At 39.1% G+C, this 19,266-nt stretch overlaps 1 protein-coding gene across 2 annotated transcripts; it reads right to left on the bottom strand.

Moving 5' to 3' along the window:
* Nucleotides 1–1,186: 1,186 nt before the first annotated feature.
* On the bottom strand, nt 1,187–19,210 carry tmem184a (transmembrane protein 184A). 2 transcript variants are annotated; one of them, XM_022739354.1, is made up of 9 exons: nt 19,174–19,209; nt 18,301–18,522; nt 13,260–13,425; nt 12,243–12,333; nt 10,320–10,395; nt 6,837–6,928; nt 5,291–5,460; nt 5,006–5,203; nt 1,187–2,926 (listed from the first exon to the last, which is right to left on the bottom strand). In XM_022739354.1, exons 2-9 carry the CDS (start codon nt 18,520–18,522, stop codon nt 2,697–2,699), a joined length of 1,245 nt encoding a protein of 414 aa, XP_022595075.1. In that variant the 5' UTR covers nt 19,174–19,209; the 3' UTR covers nt 1,187–2,696. The 2 variants fall into 2 exon arrangements, with proteins under 2 accessions (XP_022595075.1, XP_022595074.1); XM_022739353.1 differs by having other exon boundaries at nt 1,188–2,926; nt 18,782–19,210.
* Nucleotides 19,211–19,266: the final 56 nt, after the last annotated feature.

The raw sequence follows: 19,266 nt of genomic DNA, 5'->3' as shown, positions 1-19,266 counted from the left end.
ATTTATAGAAAAACACAGTACATGTTTACATTAGTCAATTCTCAGACAAGACAATACTGCTCAAAGCATTTTCTGAGAACATTACAATGACCTCCTTGTGGGAAAGTTTCAGAACCTAATGCTGTTTTACCCAAATGAGGCTATTGTTTTCATTTCAGCACTTATTACTGTATTTGGATCTGAGGTTAACACACCTTAAAAATAACTCTGAAAGTGTATATTTCTGTACTGTGCCAGAATAGAAGACAAACCTCCCCGCAGGTGAATTAAGTACTCTGTTGTTAAACATACATCCAGTGTGACCCAGCAGAGGTCCGTTCATGCTCTCAAACACATGTTTCCCTGAGGTTATCTTACCACAAGTCAATAACAACACACATTTTCTACAAGGCACTTTTTTTCACAACAATAAAAGCAGACCTGCAAAAAAGTATTATGCAGAAAATGAATAGTTTATGGGTGAAAAGAGGCATAAACATTACCTACCATGAATGTTTACTCAAACCGGTCTGAACAGCCTTCTTTCCTCCCCACAGCTGATGTGAGTGAAGCTTGTTATACCCAGGAGCTATAATGGAACTGTTTAAGATATCAGTGGTTATTTTACATTTTTATATGAACCTAGTATGTACAGAAATCATGTTGCTCGCATATCTTGACTCGGTATTCAAGGTTATGAGTTTTAAATTCCTTCCTGAAAAAAAAAAAAATGTCTGAGTAAATAAGCTTTCACACACACACACACACACACACACACACAAGCTTCGCCAGCCCTACAAGCTACAGTATTTAACTTTAGCTGTGTAGAAAGTCAGTTTTAGAATTGTTGATTGAAGAGATTGTTTGTCCCTATAAACTCAGAAAAAGCTCCATGACAGTGGGAATGGAGCATGTGTATGGATGACATGGTTGTGGGTAAAAAATTGATAAAACACATTGAATGTTAGTTCAACAGCAGCAGTTTCTGTGTCAAGTTTGTACATTAGAGATAAATTGATTTCTTTGTTCGAGTCTCATGACGAGTGACTGTAAACAAGGACAGTAATAAGGCAGCATAAACTGAGTATGTACCCTTCACAGCTTGTCATTATTCTGCTCATATATATTTTGTATTTATTTCATTGATTTGTGTAATTTTATTAAAAAAAACACCTAAATTATTTTTATTTTTCATTCATTTATTTACATGTTTTCTCAATGAACTACCCTCATGTACAAATAAAATCTGTATTTGTTTCTGCTCTGATTTAAAGTATGGTAAATTATTCCTTTAAATAGGTCTGCTGTGTCTGTTTTTGTACTTTCAAATAAAGCTTCCTCCCCCATCTACAACTGCACAATTACTCAATTAAATATACGTGAGTTAGAGGAGCAAAAAAAAAAAAAATTTATTTTCAGCGCCAAAACAGGACTAACATTTGTCACAACTATTTTGTACCAAACTGTAAATTAATTTCTGCTTTCCCAGAAAGACAGCTATCATTGGCACAAGAGGGTATCAAAGTTCAACAAACTATGACTTGTTACACAATAATTAATGTGCTAAGAAAGCTATATGTCTCCCATGTGACAAACACAGATAACATTTCTGAATGAAAAAAGTCAGTTTTTTTTTTTTTTTTACAGTTTTGTTTTTGTGTTTCTCCTCTCCTCTCTGGTACTGTACACATTAAATACATTAATCTTCCCAATCCATAATTCAAACAACAATTTCTTTTTACACAAATAAAACATATTAAAACACCACAATTTACAACAATCAGATTCTGTACATGTTTCATTTCATAATCCCTGGAAGAGGGAATTATAATATGAAGAGTGGTGTGACCACATCAAACACAAAAAGGCTCTGCCAAAAGCATTTGTAATAGTGTAGAGGCTGCAAAAAGACTAATTGTGAATGTCTGCTCACAGCTGTCTAGTTGCATTGAATTACACTCCTTAGCATGCTGGGAAAATTAATGAGAATAATACAACTCCCACTTTTATTGGGGACAGGTTTATCCAATTTGTCCATGCTACGGTAGATACAAAGGATTGCGAAGTGCTATAGTCTGCAGTTTGAAGTGCCTGCTCCAAAACTAATGTGTCTTTGAACGGATCCTTCCATTTGTCAGGAAACCATGCAGAGGGATGCTCAGCAAATACTTCAAACAAGCAGATGCGAGACAAGTCCATGAAGTGTCACTCCCAGCCGTTGTTGGCTTCACTGCATCCCACCTGGAGTCACATATTAATCATCTCCCCTTTGAAACTGACATGAATCAGAGGAACACGCCTCAGACGGCCAGAGAGTGAGCATTGACATGATGACAGAAACAGAGTCGGGATCAGGGACACTGCTGAACATCCAGCAGTTTCACTTAAAGGAAACGCATAGCTCCAGACTTCTGACACAGCGAGGGTGACACATGTCATTTTCCTGTGATTATTACTGCTAAGATGTTGGCATATCGGCTCTCTGTTCACTGAGTCATCAATTTTAAAACTATTACTAATATCATCCTCCTCTTCCTGCTTAAATTACTCATTCAAATAGGACAGAAGTAAGCAGTCCATTTTAAATACTGGGATAATGAAAATTAAACACCTGGATTCAATCCAGCTCTGTGCGAAATGCAATACAGCTGTTTCCCCAGGGGGTGAGAGATAGGGGTGGCAAGGACACAAACACCTGGATCTTGCTGGAAAAATGCCTAGAATTCATCATCAGAGGTAATCAGCATGATTTTGTCAGACTTGCGGGAGCTCTTGTTGCCTGTGGCCACTTTTCCATTGGTGCTGGGCTGGACCACCTCCTGTGTGGACTGCTGGGTGTACTGCTGGTAGGCTGGGGAGAAGTTGTGGATGGCATCCTGCACCATGTCTCCAGGGTTTATGGTCTCCTTCAGACCGCTGGAGATGCTCTGCATTGGGGGGAGGTTCTCTGCAGAAAACAACACAGGAGCAGGGACAGAGGGAGTTAATGGGTCACACAATAATACATGTGACTGCGAAGGTGATGATGCGGCTTTAAATACCCAAAAAATCCACATCTCAATACAAATAAGAGGGAGTGGATGTCATGGAAACTGCCTGTATCATGTCCTGGCAGCATACTGGTTTCACTATTTGGATTGAGGTATATAGTGGATAAAATACTAGTGATTATTGTTCCAGTGTCAATTCTGTGTTAAATCAATAAAATGCGTGGTGGTGGGCGGGGCACGAGGCCTGATCCAGTATTTCTCAATGAGGAAGTAATCGTAGAGTTTTCCCTTTTTTTTTATGTGAGAAAACCACGTTAATAAATGTTAATAGTAGAGTATTTTTATACAGTTTAAAACATGTCTAGAGACGAAATTTAAGCATTTCTCTATAATATGAAATATTTATTACAATATTTGGAGTTTGGGAAAGAGAAACATTTGTAGGCATTATTAATTTGGTGTTTAACACACACTTGAGTCACACTTGATTCAAATGTTGCCAAATCCTGATTGGTGCACATCCTGCCCACTTCAAACTAGTGAAAGAAGTCAAATTCAAACAAAAAAGAAAATCAGAAAAAAACAAAACTGGCAAAAAAAGTTTGTGTGCATGTATGACCCCATTGCTTAGAATAAGAAGCTGATTGTGAGTAAAAGGTTTCCAGAGCCATTAAAAAATTAATCTATTACAGAAAATTATTTCTTTTGAGCAGCTACTTAATTACTAAGTGCTTCTGTTCTGTAAGCTATCCAAAGCGAGGCATTGTAGCAGCAATATCAAAAAAATAAAAAATAAGTAAAAATCACTAAATAGGCATGATTTCTTTCTTTCATCGTGACCTTTTCACAGGCTGCAGTTTAGAAATGGACTGAACAGAATTCAGTCACAGCCACTGTCTCCATTGATGGTCCCTCAGCACCCAGCTGTGAGCCAGGTTGAATGATTTCCAGAACTGAAATGGTGTCCAAGGCCAAAAAACAAAAAAAAACAAAAGAGCCAGCAGACATCCACAGCCTTTTGTTATAGAGTCTCTGGCAGTGCTGTCTGGACTGGACTGGAAGTGGCAAAGAGAAGGGCAAGATGGGGTGGGGGTACAAGGCAGTTAGGCACGGTCTGCTGAGTTTCTCCTTACAGCCTGGTCCACAGGGCTGAAGCAGAGGAATGGTTGCATCCTCTGCAATCACACACATCTGCACCCGAGGGTGGGCGTGCAGCAGCAGTGCTAGAATGTTAAGTTCAATCACCAAAAAAAAAAAAAAAAAAGGAAAAAAGGAATGTAATATTCAGCTGCCCAACACTGTGGAGCAACATTATTATTATACTTTAACTGGACAGCAAGATGCAATAGACTTCTTTCAGGAGGAATGACTGATGGTGAAAACCATTAATTTCGTGTCATTACTTTCACTGATTTTTATCTTGATTTAAAAAAAAAAAAATGCCCATATCAAGCTGATATAGAAATGCTTGAGTTTTCATCATCACTTCCATGACTTCTGCATATTAAGCAGCTCAAGGGGACAGAGGGTTTCCTATAGCAGGAAAAAAAAAAGATGGCAGAATGATTGATGTCACTGTGGAGGGCTTTTCCCGTCGTCAAAGGGGTGTCACAATTCCTCTTCATCTTCCTCTGCTTTGCTTTAATGGCAACTGTCCTCTGAGCCATATGTAACAATGCATGCCCTCAGGCTGATGGCTGATGGCTGCACCCCCCCCTGCCGACTTCCAAACTGATTTACACACAGCTCATGACAGCACCACATTTAAGTACAAAATTGCAAATATTTAGCTTGGGTATAAGTTAAAATGGAGGGATTTAATGTGTAATCTAACTTTAAAAATTAACCGGCTCTGTCTAAATGGCTGCAAATGCTGCGAAAGAGCGATACAATTACTGTTACTGCAAACACTTTCAAGCCTGTGTCAGTCCTTATTGTGTGGCTGGAGAGGGACAATTAGCCTCTGAAGATGTCAACATATTTTCAAGGCGAGGGCAACAGGTAATGAGCAGTTCAAGCTTTTCTACAGCGCTCACCTGGCACTTCATTTTTTTTCTCCTGGTAGACGGTGCAGGTGAAAGCATATCGGAGGGCGATGGCAGCGAAGAACATTTCGATGCAGATGATAAAGTTCTGCCAGCCCGCTGCCACAGTGCCAGCACCGACCTCTTGTCCGTCGATGAAGAGCGCGTTGGGGATGACCCCGCAGCGTTCCAGGATGGCGAGGACCATTCCTGCAAAGCAGCAACATTTTCGTCATCAATTTATACTTTTGTGTCTTGGCAGCACCGATATAAAAAAAAGTAGAGGGTCGGACTTACCTTGCCAGAAGGATAAGAAGATGACAGATTTAATAGTTAGGAATTTGAGCACCGGTTCGTACGGCCTGAGCAGGTCACTTGTTGCGAAGAAGAAGAGGAAGAGAGCGTAGAGGGCCAGGCTGACTGAGAAGTTGTAGATGATTGTGATATACAGGTATCCTCCATTCACGCTGCACAGAAACAGATATATGTGGTAAAGTTACAACCATATGAGATTTTTTCCACCTGTGATCATATGGCAAAACTTTTTTAACTGTGGAAATCCATTCATGTTTTGACTCCATTTATTACGTTGGGCTGAATGAAGAAGATTGCCAGCTTATATCTGATGATATTCTTAGCCATATTGCATGGACACCTGGAAATCCAGCCTTTTTGTCCTCTTCATAAACAAGCAATTAATAAAGACTGTTTGTGCATGTCCTTTCTATTTCTGGATGCATCTGATAAAAAGGCAGATTTGTCTATATCTTATTGTCAAGCCTGCCTTTCTGCCCGCTTTGCATTCTGGAGAGCCTCTCTGAGGATTCATCTGTGACTACACTAATTACTCCCATGCAGTATAGAGTGCACGGTTGGATAAAAGCATATAAGTAAACAATCTGTGAATCACCACAGTCTTGCTACAGAGCTTTAAGAAAGACATGAAAAAGACAGTTATTTCTGCCTGCTAATTTTGCTGTTGAAGTATATGGAGAAATGAGCAGGAAGAATGTAACCGTGTCTATCTGTTGGTGCGGCGGTAAGAGGGTGACGATATGAAGCTGATTTGAAACTTCTGTCTCAAGCCCTCGTTGAACTCTGTGCTTTTCCTGAGTAGTTCAGAAACAAGTGTTGTCACAGCTGAACCTTTAGTAAGAGATACTGAACTGAGAGGCAGAAGAGCACCTGAAAAGAAGTCAGACGGAGTTTACAGACTGCAGGTTTTATGGCTTTCGATTACACACTAAAGACAATTTTATTGAACATATTACCCTCTCCATATTCTATTGAGACCCTTAGTGGATCATCTGAAGCACTGAAATACACTAAAATTAAATTTGTCAGTCTGAAACTTATCCCCAGCCTTTGTATCACTTGACATCCAAAATAAAAGAATTAAATGAAACAATACATCTTGCTTTGTAATGCTGTGCTTCACCTAGTGTAACATAAAATAAGAATTAAAGGGCTTCTTTTCAGAACAATATCTACATTTTGGAGAAAACTTGAAATATAATTCCTTTAGTTCATATTGCAAAAATCTCCTGAATTAATATTTTCAATACCAACAATGCCCAAGAGGCTGTAATTATGGCGAGGACAGTGATACACCTGGGTCAACATGCAGCAGAGTAAATACAAAGTTTGAACCCAGAACTTTCAGCTTGAAATAAAACCCCTTTAATTCCAAACATTTTCATCGTGCCTGCTGTGAGGAGGTGATATAATTATCTCCATTTGCAAATTGTTTCCTTATGCACGTAAACAGCAAATGAGCCTGCTGGCAATAGCATGGATGCACAAGATACATGAAGAATGAAATGCAAAGAGAGATGCTGCTCACTTAAAATCTCCATCATGATATTTGCCAAAGGCCTGCAGGATGATGGTGATGACTGCCATGATGGGTTTGACAACGCAGAACTGGAGCGTCGCCTGGAGAACACATTACAATTCAGGATGAGAAACCCGAACAAGCAAGGACAACATGGAGGAGGAGGAGGAGAATGAAGGATGAAGAGGGGTGTCAGAATCTCTTTGTACATCTAATTGGATGGAAAAGATCTGCAACTACTCATTGGCAACAAGCAGTCTCCCAGTCCCTTAAACCTAACCAGTGGCCACTCATCTCACTTCAGAACTTCCATTAACTTCGGGACCTACAACAATGTTTCGTCATTTCTGTTTTAGCTCAACAGCTGCAATTAAAAGGAATAGTTTGACATTTTGGGAAATATGCTAATTCGCTTCCTGGCAGTGAATTATATCAAACAACTCTCACATCTGTTAGTAAAATATGGCTATAGCCAGCAGCTGGTTAGCTTAGGTTAGCACAAAGATACCGAAGGTAACAAAATTCACCTGTCAGCAGCTCCGGAGCTCACTCATTAACATGTTACAAAACGTATTTGTATAAATGACAATTCACTGTTTTACAGGCAGCTATGTGCTGCCTCTTACATTGGCAGTTACTTCCTGGAGTCTCCACGGTTACTTGGCAACTGCTCAGAGCCAACAGATAGTCCTGCCAATAATCCCTCATAAAACAGCAACTTGTTGATTTGAAACTTCGTTGTTTGTGCAAATTAAACAAATGAGATGTAGTTGTTAATTAGTGAGCTTTGGAGGTGCTAAAGGGTAGCGGTTTCCCTATTTCCCGTCTTTATGCTAAGTATTGGTTAAAAAAAAAAAAAAAAAAAAAAAAAAGAAAAGCAAATGGTCGTATTTTCTACCGTTTAATGACTTAAAATACAGAACTTAAAAAAGGTCATCAAACAAAAAAAAGAGTGCATTCTTTGCTAAAGCCATCTGTTCTGTCCAAATACTGAGAAATAACTCATCTCATACTGATGTCTTAATGCTGATGTGGATGGGGACTGGCTGGGACAACAGAGGAAGCTGCAGCAGTGATGGGAATGTCTGACTTGATGAGCCAGAGGGAGGCTTTTGTAGAATGGCCGGAGCCCGATGTGGGCTTTGCAGAATGACATCAATAATCATTTATTTAACTGATTTACTTTGAAGCTTTTAGTCCTGACAGTCTTTGGTTACTCTATGCCTGTTCTAGTGCCAGCTTGTCACTGTGAATATCCTCAAAGCAAATAATTTAGCATGATACTTCCTGACACGCTTGATATTCAAAACACAATGCACGTTCAGAATGCCGGTGGATTAAAAGTTAACTGTGGTTTTCTGCCTGAAATTAATTCACAGTCGGTAACTGCAGAGAGAAATGAACTTTAATACTAAGCTAGATGGGAGTGTCGGTGTACACTGCATGACACGAGTGTAAGATAAGATAAGAGGATATGTTAGTTCTATATTATTGAGATATTACAAACTGGTGCATCAAAGGGTTATCTAGATTCATGACACTGAACTTTATTTCTTTTCTATTTATTAGCAGTTTGACAACGTTTTTCATTATAATGTTTCATTGAGAATTCAGAGATCGAAATGACCTGAAGCATTTTCTTTCTATTTTCATTTTTACCACTTCAGAGTTCACTGCAATACTTCACTGGTGGCCATAATCGACAGGACTGATTTTTAAATTTCTCCTGAGTCCCAATTAACAGCAACACCCCTCAGCTTTGTGTATTACAAAAAACAGAGCTCCAAAGCTGATCTATCCAAATTGATTATACATTTTAACAATGAATCTACGTATCGGACCACAAAGCCAATGTTTTTATTGTCCTGTTGCCACAAATTCCTCTCCCAGCATCTGTGCTGCTGTCCACTTTTGCATCTTTAATATCTGCAAGAAAACTGTCAGAGGCCCTTTTGATAAAAACTTTACCCAACAATAACAGTATGTTTTACATCAACTGCTATAGGTTTTACCTCATTGTAGTCACAGGTAAGACTATTGTTGCATAATGGATGTTGACAACATTTATGGGGTTATGGTGATTCACAGAGGTGCACTTTTAAATGGGAGGAGCTCAAGTGATTGGCCATTCAACTTCACCTGCTGATTCTGTACTCCTCCTACTGAGAATAATAATATAATGTATGTACGGCATATGACAAAAATGTATGTATACCAATGATATAGTCTCAACTTGTGTGCAGTTTCAGGAAAATAAGGCAATAATGTGACCTACAATATGATGATGACTTAAAACTGAAATGTCAAAAAACAGTTTAGGATGCAAGAGCTCATCCTCTAACCTTATCTCAGAGGACCACCATAACTCTAAGCTGCTTTTCCATATCAGTGATTCATTTGTTAACCCCTCTTCTAATCACACACTAAAACTTCCCCAAAATGTACGAAGAATTTTAATGTCTTTTACCCTGCAAAAAAAAAAAAAAAAAATGGATCAAGGCCTTTCAGATCTTGTATATTTTCACCTCAGTCCAGGATGAGACTTTTCCTCATCTGAAGTCGGCTATCATCGAGAGCACACTGTTGTTTTTTTAACTACAAGCCACATGGCCACGTGATCGATATCATGGAGAGCTTCAGTAATCAAGTTAGAATGAATTAATATGTACAACAGCAGTTAATCATTATTCCAAATCCAGTTAGTCCCTCGCTTCGTGGGAGTTGACCTGCAAAACAGCAGTTAATAACTTCTGAAGCGTTCGATGTATTGATTTCTGAAACTTTGTTCCATGAATGACAATGAGGACGAGATTTTAATTCTAAGCTGTAGCTCTAGGCCTCAACCCAACAAACTACAAAGAAACTGATGGGAGTTTTAGAGCAATGCTCCTCTGAAAATCTGCTGTGCTGATCTTCAGTTGACCTCTCATGGAGAATTATTCTTTAACTCAGTCTTCCAGAAACAACATCAGAGAAAACTTGCAAGGTTTTCCTTTTAAAACATTTCACGTAGGGTTCTTGTCAAGGCATACTGAGTGTTTATCACTTGCCACTTATAAAATAAAAAAAAAAAGTTCATTTCACCATTTATTTTGTTTTGAAGACATAACTCTCAGTTCCAATTTTCATCAGCGTTAGACTGGGAGCTCATGCAGCATCCCAAGACACTGGAAGAGAGCTCAGCACTGACAGCTCATATCATCTCTCTGTGTATATTATCAAGCTGCTTTCACCTGGCCTCAATTGCTTTTGTTTTCCTTTTTTTAACCAGTGGATGTTATCCTCTGAAAAGCACACAGCCAATTGTTACAGCTGTCATTTTTAAGCAGCCTGGAGATCTGGACAGAATGGTAATTTACAGCTGTGTTGAGAGAGTTGTTTTTTTTTTTGTTTGTTTGTTTGATGTATTCTTGTTTTCAATGTGTGTAAATTTATTTTAGTGGTCGAAAAGAGCATCTCCAGAGCACAGATAAGGGGATGATTGAAGCTCACCTGTTTGCAGAATCTTAAAAAGCCGATGGAGTAGCTCATACCGACGAGGCAGCAGGTGCCATAAAGACAACTTGACCTGCGGAGTCCACAAAAAACAAAGTGTTTATCATGTCAACACTGACACAGCAGATGTTAAGCATCAGAGAACAGAAACCGTTAAACAGAAACATATATACAACTGCCGCCATGCAATAAAAAACATGCTTGCTTAAAATATTCAGTTTTTGTTGACATTAGAGTTGATGCGATTAGTTGATTAATTGTAAATGGACAGAAAATTAAATGGCAACTATTTTCATAATAACAGGTTTTGGACTGTTGGTTGGACAAAACAACTAATCGATTGATCAAGAAAACAATCGGCAGATTAAATCATATCCCAATCATGTACAGTGAGAGATAAGCTGCTTACACCATACTGTGAACAGTTACTGAAAATTCCTGATGTACATACAATAAACTTCATTTTCATTCATTTGTAACTGGGAATGCCGATATTTGAAGCATTAATGCAAAACATAAATGTTGCCGTTATGTAACATGTCGAACAGTGTACGTAGAGTAGGTCAAGGTGTCATGTGAGACAGTGGATTTAAAGGCTTTCTGGAAGAGGAAACGGCCTGGGGCTAAAACAACAGCATCACAACAAAGTGGACACATTTACAATATGTCACAGCTCTTCCTTAGTGCTATTACTCCAAGTCAGCAGTGATGTGTTTAAAAGGCAGTTTAGGGGATGAAATAAATTAGCTGGTGTGAAAGGCTTCGCTCTGCTGTAGGAGTGAACCTGGAGGCAGCAGCAGAGAGGGTGATTAGGACTACACTCAGCCTAAATAACAACTTCCAATCAGTCTGATGCTGCTACACAGTACCTTCAGCCTAATCACCCTGAGGTGCTACTCCAGTTTTTCTGAACAATTTCACTACTATCCAAATGTATACATCTCTAATTGTGTTTTTTTCATCTTTTTACCCAATACTGATAGGTCAACATCAAACGCAACCAAGACAAGATTGAAAAATGAGAGCATGGACTTCTAGTCAAAATAAATTTGAGAAACAAATTGAGATTTGCCTACAGAATGAATCTAGTCTAAATCTTCATTGTTCTCTGCTTTGATTCCTACAGAACAAACTTGATCTACTTTATCTATGGGAACCTGAAATTAAATTCAATCTAGTATATAGGCACATTATTAATTAAAATGTTGTGCTGATGTTGCTAACATGATAGAAGGCAGACTGTGAGCATGGTAATGGTGTACATTAAGTATGTGATATAACTCATCGCACATGTTGCTAATTAAAACATACTCAACTTGAACATTGACAAGTATGAAGTGCATCCTTATTTCAGTCAAGACTAGGTCTTATGTGAGATGCTTTCTGGAGGTTGTAGACTTTAAAATTATTCATAGCTCTCACTGATTTAAGAAAGAAAACATTCATTGTCTGGAAATCCTAAAGGACGTGTAAGAGCTACGCACTGCAGTGAACTACTCTAAAAACAAGATGTAGGATTTATACCTCGTCTCCCCCGGCTGGTGTTAAGCAATGCCATCGTTTATCAGGACTCAACATTAGTGTCTCCACTGTCTTAAGAAGCTGGCAAAGAGCTGCTGCCCTGTGGCTGCGTCAGCCATAAAACACAGCCTATCGAGGTTGGTCAAAAGCTCTGAGATAAAGGATAACTGTCATGGATTAATACTGCAGTTGTTTATTGCCAGCACTTTCATTGTGGTGTTCAAAGTAAATGCTAATTCAAGGTCAGCAAGATGCACCTTGCACCTTTTTGTGTTTTGTATATATGAAGCCTGAACCATACCAAGGTTGGCTCCATTACTTCTGTGTCAAGCAGAATTACAAGTTTAAAATTCTTGTGTATGCCGGAGCCTGCACGCAGAACGTAATAAGAACACTCACTGTATGGGCTTCCCTCGAATCTCGGACATGATTGCACTCTCTCCTCCCAGATACTCAAAGGACAAGCTCAGGAAATTGTAAATGACAAACGCTGTAACACAAAGAAAAGAGTTACTTCTTTTTTCACCCAGTATCAAACACGTTAATTGGCATGATTTTAACTGCGGAATAATTCCTCATCACCTTCAAGTATAACTTCATTTGAAAGGTCAAATCATTTCAGGGGAGAACACGCCCACATGATAAAAAATAATTAGTCCTACATTTTGGAACAATAAATGTTTCGGTCCTTACAATAAGAAGCTTCCAAGGGTTCTGTGTCTTGGAAATCCCTTCCTAATCCTTTGTTGCTATTTAAGGAGGGATTAAGTGAAGCTAATGCAGATGGTGTCCAGTCAAGAGAAGGTTCATTATGTTTTAGCCGTTGCCGCTGGTGGTGTTCCAGTCTCACTGCTTCCTGATGCGCTTCACTATCAATCACCCACAAAATTGGCTTGCAAACTGGAAACTAATCTCCTGAATAATGTATTTCCTACTTTTTCCCTTTCCCAAATTACTTGTAATCCATTTTGCATATGATTCACCTTTGCCACTGGTGAAGTGCTGTAGTCTTAAAACTTCGATACATAATTTGGTTACACTGTATAAAGGAAAATTAAACCACCATCATAATATCTGAATATAGTAAATCACTGTAGAATTACTGAGACCAAATGATAAAAAAAAATGTTCATAATAAATTATCCTACCTAAAAAGCACACTCTAGGTTTTTTTCCCCCTAATTAGCAAACATTATGAGTCAAGGCGTAAAAAAGTGATGCTCCTACAATTACACCACCTAGAAATGCAACACCTCAAACAATGAGGTGACTGGTGTGAAAAACGAGTTTGGTAAGTTCCTCTTATTCTCTTTCCTGGCAGTTGTCTAAAATAAGAGGGCAGCAGAAACACTACGGCTGGCCAGGGAGGAAGTCATCAGGAAGAGAATTTAAACGGAGTGAGCTTGTGACATTTACCTTCATAACAGTCTCGAACGGAGTCAAAGTACACATAGTACTGGTCGTTGCTGATGAAGAGCAGGCTGAGCCAAGAGTCAAAGGCATAGACTGGCACGATAAACAGGATGCGGATGATGTAGCGCTGCTCATTGGGGACAGAGTAGGATCGAAGGTGTGTGTAGATCTACAATGAAAAAAAAAACACATATGAAAAAAACATTGGCAAACAAGAGAGCATCCTGATGGGTATTTTTACAGATTCATGGAGCAAGGTTGTGAATTAAACACATTTCTGCTGATGATGTATGAGATCAAAATAAAACATGATATGCTGTTACCTGCATGTGAAAATCCATTCACGTGTACTTTCTATAGGCATTGCCATGGAAAACAGGCCGTTTTTTCTTTAAAATAGCTCACAAAACCATAGTTTTCATAAGTAAGATAACCTGACTCATGCTACAACTAAATGACTATTTACATTATCGATTCATCTGCAAATCAATATGGAATTTGACTTTTTACTATATTCAGCAGTTCCAAACCCAAAGACATTTAATTTACACTGATATAAAACAAAGAAAGGCAGCAAATACTCAATTTTGAGAAGCTGTAACCAGAGAATGTGCCTCGTTTTTCCTTTTAAAAAATAACAACTACAACAAATGACTATTAAATTAGTCAAATAATGTTCTACCTATCACCTAATCCTTTCAGCTAAACACTTGATAGTCTGTATTTTTGGGTATTTCTAAAAAAAGGTGTGTATTATTACGCTAATTATTAAACTTTGAGATTCAACAGTAGTGATTACAGTCCATTAAGCATCCTTTGTAAAAGAAGGAAAAATATCAGTAATAAGTTAGCTGTATAGCACTGACACTGAAGCGATACAAACTTAAAGGGTGTGATCAATGTGGAATGTCAGCCTCCTGAGGGCTGACAACAAACAATCAAGTATGTTTTTATCTGGATGGTATTATTTATGGCTACAGTCTAACCTTGCACTGACTGCTCTGCCTGTGTAAAGATCTGTCACTATGAAATGCGGCAGCGACAGCGGGGCCATCTAAAGTAAAGAGAACACCCATCGCCCATTTTAATGACCTCCCAGAACATTCCTGCTTAAACCAGTGACCAGCCATATTGTACAGCTCTAACTTCACATACAGATGCAGGCAATAAGATCAGTAAATAAACTTTATTTTCAGCGAGCTAATTAAAGGTCTCAGCCTTTAGTTTTTAAACACACACACAGAAACGACATGCCCCCATGTGGCCTCCATAAAGATAATGTGGTGCAGCTAACAACATTTAGGGGAGTACACACAGCATACGGCAAAAATCTGATTATCATTCATTTCCTTGACCTTTAGTTTTTAGACCGATATAAAAGTTTTTACACCCAGGGGCCACATCTTGATGATGAATTAATGTTTTGAAATCCCTACTGCAATGTATGATTTGCCACTGACGCAAGGACTGGCTTATCCATACTGATCTCAAGCAAATATGTTTTCAGCTGAGTGAGTAAAGTACAGTTGTCTCCCTTGGTGCTCTCAGGTAATACAAAAAAAGCTATTGCAACATGAAGCTGCCACAACTTAGCAACATGTCTGATCCAACAGTGTGGGATGGAAATATATCAATACCGCTTAACATTAACAAACATTACTGCCAATTTAATCTGTCAACAAATAAATAAATTCTTATCTGATACTCGAAGGATCTCTTCAACTAAATAATTGGCGGATTTAATTGAAAAATCAGTTGAACCGTTTCTCCAGTATTACTGTCCCTCTGCAGATGAGTGCAGTTGTGCAGAACGAGCTCTGAAAATGAAGTGCTCATTAAAGACCAAAGCATACTGGGGAACATTATTGCGATGCCAGAGATGAGGAAGTTTTCAAGTAATGACGGATAGCTCGTATGTCTGTGAAGATTCTCAGTTATCCAGGTCATGGTATTTGTAAGTGCTATATGAAGGCAACTAGACCTGCTTGAGGTTCCTGAAGACGCTGCACCTCTCTTCTCATCGCAAAACGTCTTCAAGAACCCCAAGCAAGTCCAGTTGCCTTCGTGTGGCACTTAGAAAGACCGATGACTCATTCTTCATAAAAAAGACCTTTAAAAAAATGACTAATCAACTAAGTTTCTCAGTTGTTCAAAATGCTTATTACCCATTAGGCAACTAATTGTGGATGAGGGGGCAATCCAAGTAATCACACCAAGCTCAAGCCAGTTTTGACTAATAACTAGAACTCTCTAAAGAGACAAGGAAACAAAAACAATTAGAATTACTATTCATACAATATAAAAAGCCACCTGATTACTAGAGCTGAAATGATTGGTCAATTAATTGATTAGTATACTGACAGAAAATTAATCAGGAAATACTTTATTTACTAATTGATCAACAAGAGGTTTTTAAAGCAGAAATGGTAAACATGATTCTGATTCCAATTTCTAAAATGTGAGGATTTGCTGCTTTTCTTGGTCTCATGTGATCGTGAATTGTATATTTTAGACTACTGGCTGGGTAAAACAAGAAATATGAAGTCATCACCTTGGGCTTTAGGAAACTGTGATGGGAATTTTCCACTATTTTCTGACATTTTATAGACTAAATAATAGTCTTCAGATACATTGATAATGAAAATATTCATTAGTTGCAGCCTTGATGTCAACTTTACCTGGGACAAATACTTAGCTAGCGAATCCTGAGCACTTGCTCTACATACAATTAGCCAAGGTCTTGCAAAGAAGAGCAAGGAATAATAAAGGCAGATCCTAATTTTTCTTTTAATCACAAATTTATTCAAACTAAAGATGGCTACTCTATGGACTACACTTGTGTTTGTGACAAAGATTTTAAAAACATCCATTTGGCGGAGCAAGCTAAATGTTAGCGCTACTCAACATCCAGAGTCTGACTCTAATCAACACATGCAGCTTGATTAAATGCCCATTAGAGGCTGCACATTAAAGCATGATTACTGTGCGGATGGGGGAATGATGTATATGGCCATCTCTACATGTGAAGTGAAGCAGGCTGTAGACTGATGTCCTTCATTTGCCTGAAAAAACTTTGTCCTTCCTGAATCCATAACTCTGGCCTGACAGTTGCATGCTGAATTAGAATGGCAGTCAGTAGAGCTCATACTTCCGCCAAGGCCAAACAAGCAATCCTACACATATCCAAACTGTGCAAAGTCAAAGATCTCAACATCATTAATATGTCTGACTTTTCAACTTCACGATGCATACATTACTTCCTGAGAAATCTCGTAATGTTAAGGAAAGTGATAAAAATGTAATAAGTTCTTCCCTGGCCTGTGCCCCATCCCTCAAGCAACTTTGATGCAAATAATTTCAGTACTTTTTGCATAATCCTGATGACAAACAAACCAAACAAACCACTAAACAGACACGAGTGAAGACGTAACCTCCCTGGTGGAGGTAATAATGGCTTCAAGTACATTTCTGGGTTAGGGTTAGCTGCTGCTATTTCTGCCTCTGCCTATTACTACATAACAGTAGAGTTAGAGGCAGAGGAATCCCACTTTTGAGAACATAAAAAAACCTAAAACATAAGTGATTGCACTAAATGAGAGTGGCATGTGCAAAACATGACACAGCCATACTGTAGGAGATAAGTCCAGTCTGCTCCTCCTAATCCCAAATGCTTCAAGTTGCAAAGGGACCAATAAGCCCTCTGAGAAAAATGAGCCTCCAGTCCGCAAAGCAGTGGCGACTTTAAAGCAAAGAGGATCTAAGGTCATTGTCTATCTGTGTTTAGTATTCAGAATGTGAGTTTCAGAGTCTATAGCAATCCTCTGGAACCAAGTCAGATGAAACACCACCAGCATCGCAACAATAGCCCTGCAGACCATTTCATTCTGTGTGACAGAAAAGGACGCCTGTTGCAAACCTGCTCCTTTCTCCCTGTGGTACACTTGATGTTTATTTGTTCAATTAAAATGTCTTGCTGCCAAGTGTTTGGCCAAACACGTAATATATTAAAAAGATAGAAACCAATTTGCTGGATGTTGAGTCACAAATCCCTAAACAAGGATTGTTTTTTGGATCACAGGATGCAACATGTTGACGCTTTGTGAGGAGGTTACAAAGCTATCCAAATAACAACGACCCTAACTAATTACACCACATAGCAGATACAGCTATGAGCATATGTGTGTTAACATAAACAGGATACAGGCATATGGCTGCCAGCCTGAGGATGTTGGGATAGATGCATGTTCAGTACAAAGGTTATAAAATCATCGACTAAAACTGGGAGCCATTACAGCTGCAGAACATTAAAACCACAGCAAACAGGAAAATAACACCCTCATCCTTTATAATGCTGTAAAATGTTATCTCAATATCAATTGATTTCCCTGCTGATAATACACTGCACCCTACTGCATTCTCTGCAAATGATAAAACCATAATGATAAGCTATCATCTGCGCACAGTGGGTTACTCACCCACACATGAGGGAACGCTCATTTACAACAGCGATGAAATGGATTCTGGGTAAAGGTGGCCTGTGTTGAGCCATTTATTCTTCTTAACCATCCTTTTTCCCTTTCCACACAAAGAGCGCTCGCTGTCTATTGTCCTTTAATCAGCTAAAGGCTTTTCATCCATTTTAATCTGATAGCCTCCGTCAACGATTAAGGAAGCAAAACATTCCCATAATGCATTAGGGCAGTGCAAGTACAAAGCAGAAAAAATAATACCTGCCGGCAAAGAAAGAAATACTTTATGACTAGATAAGACAAAGTGGAGGAGTGAGTATGGAAATATCTGAGCCGAGACACTGAACTAACTGCACTGTGCTGTAAGGTAATATGGATAGAAGAATTTGTTTCTGTCCTCTAGCAAGGGAGGTGCTATCTGTCAGTCCGCAGCAGTCTCTGATTACACATTTACATCACAATGTGCGAAACACTTTGTGGCTGTATTGCTCACTGGTGCTATGAGATGCAGTGATTTTGGTTTCTTCAGGCATGACATTTTTAAAAATAAGACTTCTGTGAAATGGCAAACTCACCTGGTGGCACGTTATGAGCAAGGCGGACCAGACGAATATCCCTGAAAGGGCCTGTGCAGCCAGTGTGTTTAAAAACATCTGGTTCTCTATGATTGAGCCATTGCCGGTTCGAATAATGGTCATATTGGAGATGTGTGACGTCTCTGGGAGAAGTGGCGCAGGCAGGTGGACAATAGAATTATTTTCACCTGATGGATCCATGTCTTCCAAAGAAATGTTCATCTGAAACAGAAAGAAAATACAAAAAGTGAGTGTAGGGCTCACAGGTGAAATGTAAGGACACCTCCCCTGTGAGTTTAACTGAATGCTCCCCAGTGATTTCAGGCTGCCTACTGAGCCAAAGCAAAACCTAAATTTTAATGTTATATTTAGAAATATTCAATTAAAAAAGACAACACTATGTGGCAGACTTCACTACAAGTGGCGTTCAAATGACCTTAGCCTTGATATGCGCATTCTTTACCGACAACAAACGGCTCACCTTGTCCCGGGGAGGGTGGAAGCTGCTTTATCCCGTACAGATGGCACCGTACACAAACAGCCCAGGATAGTCACAAGCCAACGTTACAAGATAAACATCGAGAGGAAAATCTCCTTTCAGAATAGTTAACCGTGGACATTTGCTGCCATTTACTCACGGCCCGTCGACTTCATCAACGACGGATTCAGTAGACTATACTTCCTTGTTTAAGACAAGTACCTCACCGAGGTCGAAGTCCACACAGTCGGCGAGTTAAAACTTGCACAAAACCACTAACAAAAAATACTCAGAGAGAGAAATACTGCAGTAATCTGTGGCGTTTACTCTGCGGAACCAGAAAAAGTCAACAAGTCATCAACTTTCAGTGTAAACGACGGAGATTTGTTTCTAACCTTGCGCAGTGAGTCAGAGGAGCTGGATAAACAGGTTAGGAACAGGTGAAAGGACCACGTGACCACAGCTCGACGTATGTCGTCATTACGTTG

Source organism: Seriola dumerili, unplaced genomic scaffold (assembly GCF_002260705.1).
Source record: "Seriola dumerili isolate Sdu_G_001 unplaced genomic scaffold, Sdu_1.0 BDQW01000044.1, whole genome shotgun sequence".
In the NCBI taxonomy this organism is placed as follows: Eukaryota; Metazoa; Chordata; class Actinopteri; order Carangiformes; family Carangidae; genus Seriola; species Seriola dumerili.
The sequence above is the reverse complement of the archived record's forward strand: the minus strand, read 5'-3'. Positions and strand labels throughout refer to the sequence as shown.

Coding starts and splice junctions, on each gene's coding strand:
- tmem184a (XM_022739353.1), bottom strand. CDS start 18,522: ATGAACATTTCTTTGGAAGACATGGATCCATCAGGTGAAAATAATTCT. Junction 13,426..18,300: donor TGCTCATAACGTGCCACCAG/GTGAGTTTGCCA, acceptor TTTTCATTGTAG/ATCTACACACACCTTCGATC. Junction 6,929..10,319: donor TTTTAAGATTCTGCAAACAG/GTGAGCTTCAAT, acceptor TGTGTTCTCCAG/GCGACGCTCCAGTTCTGCGT.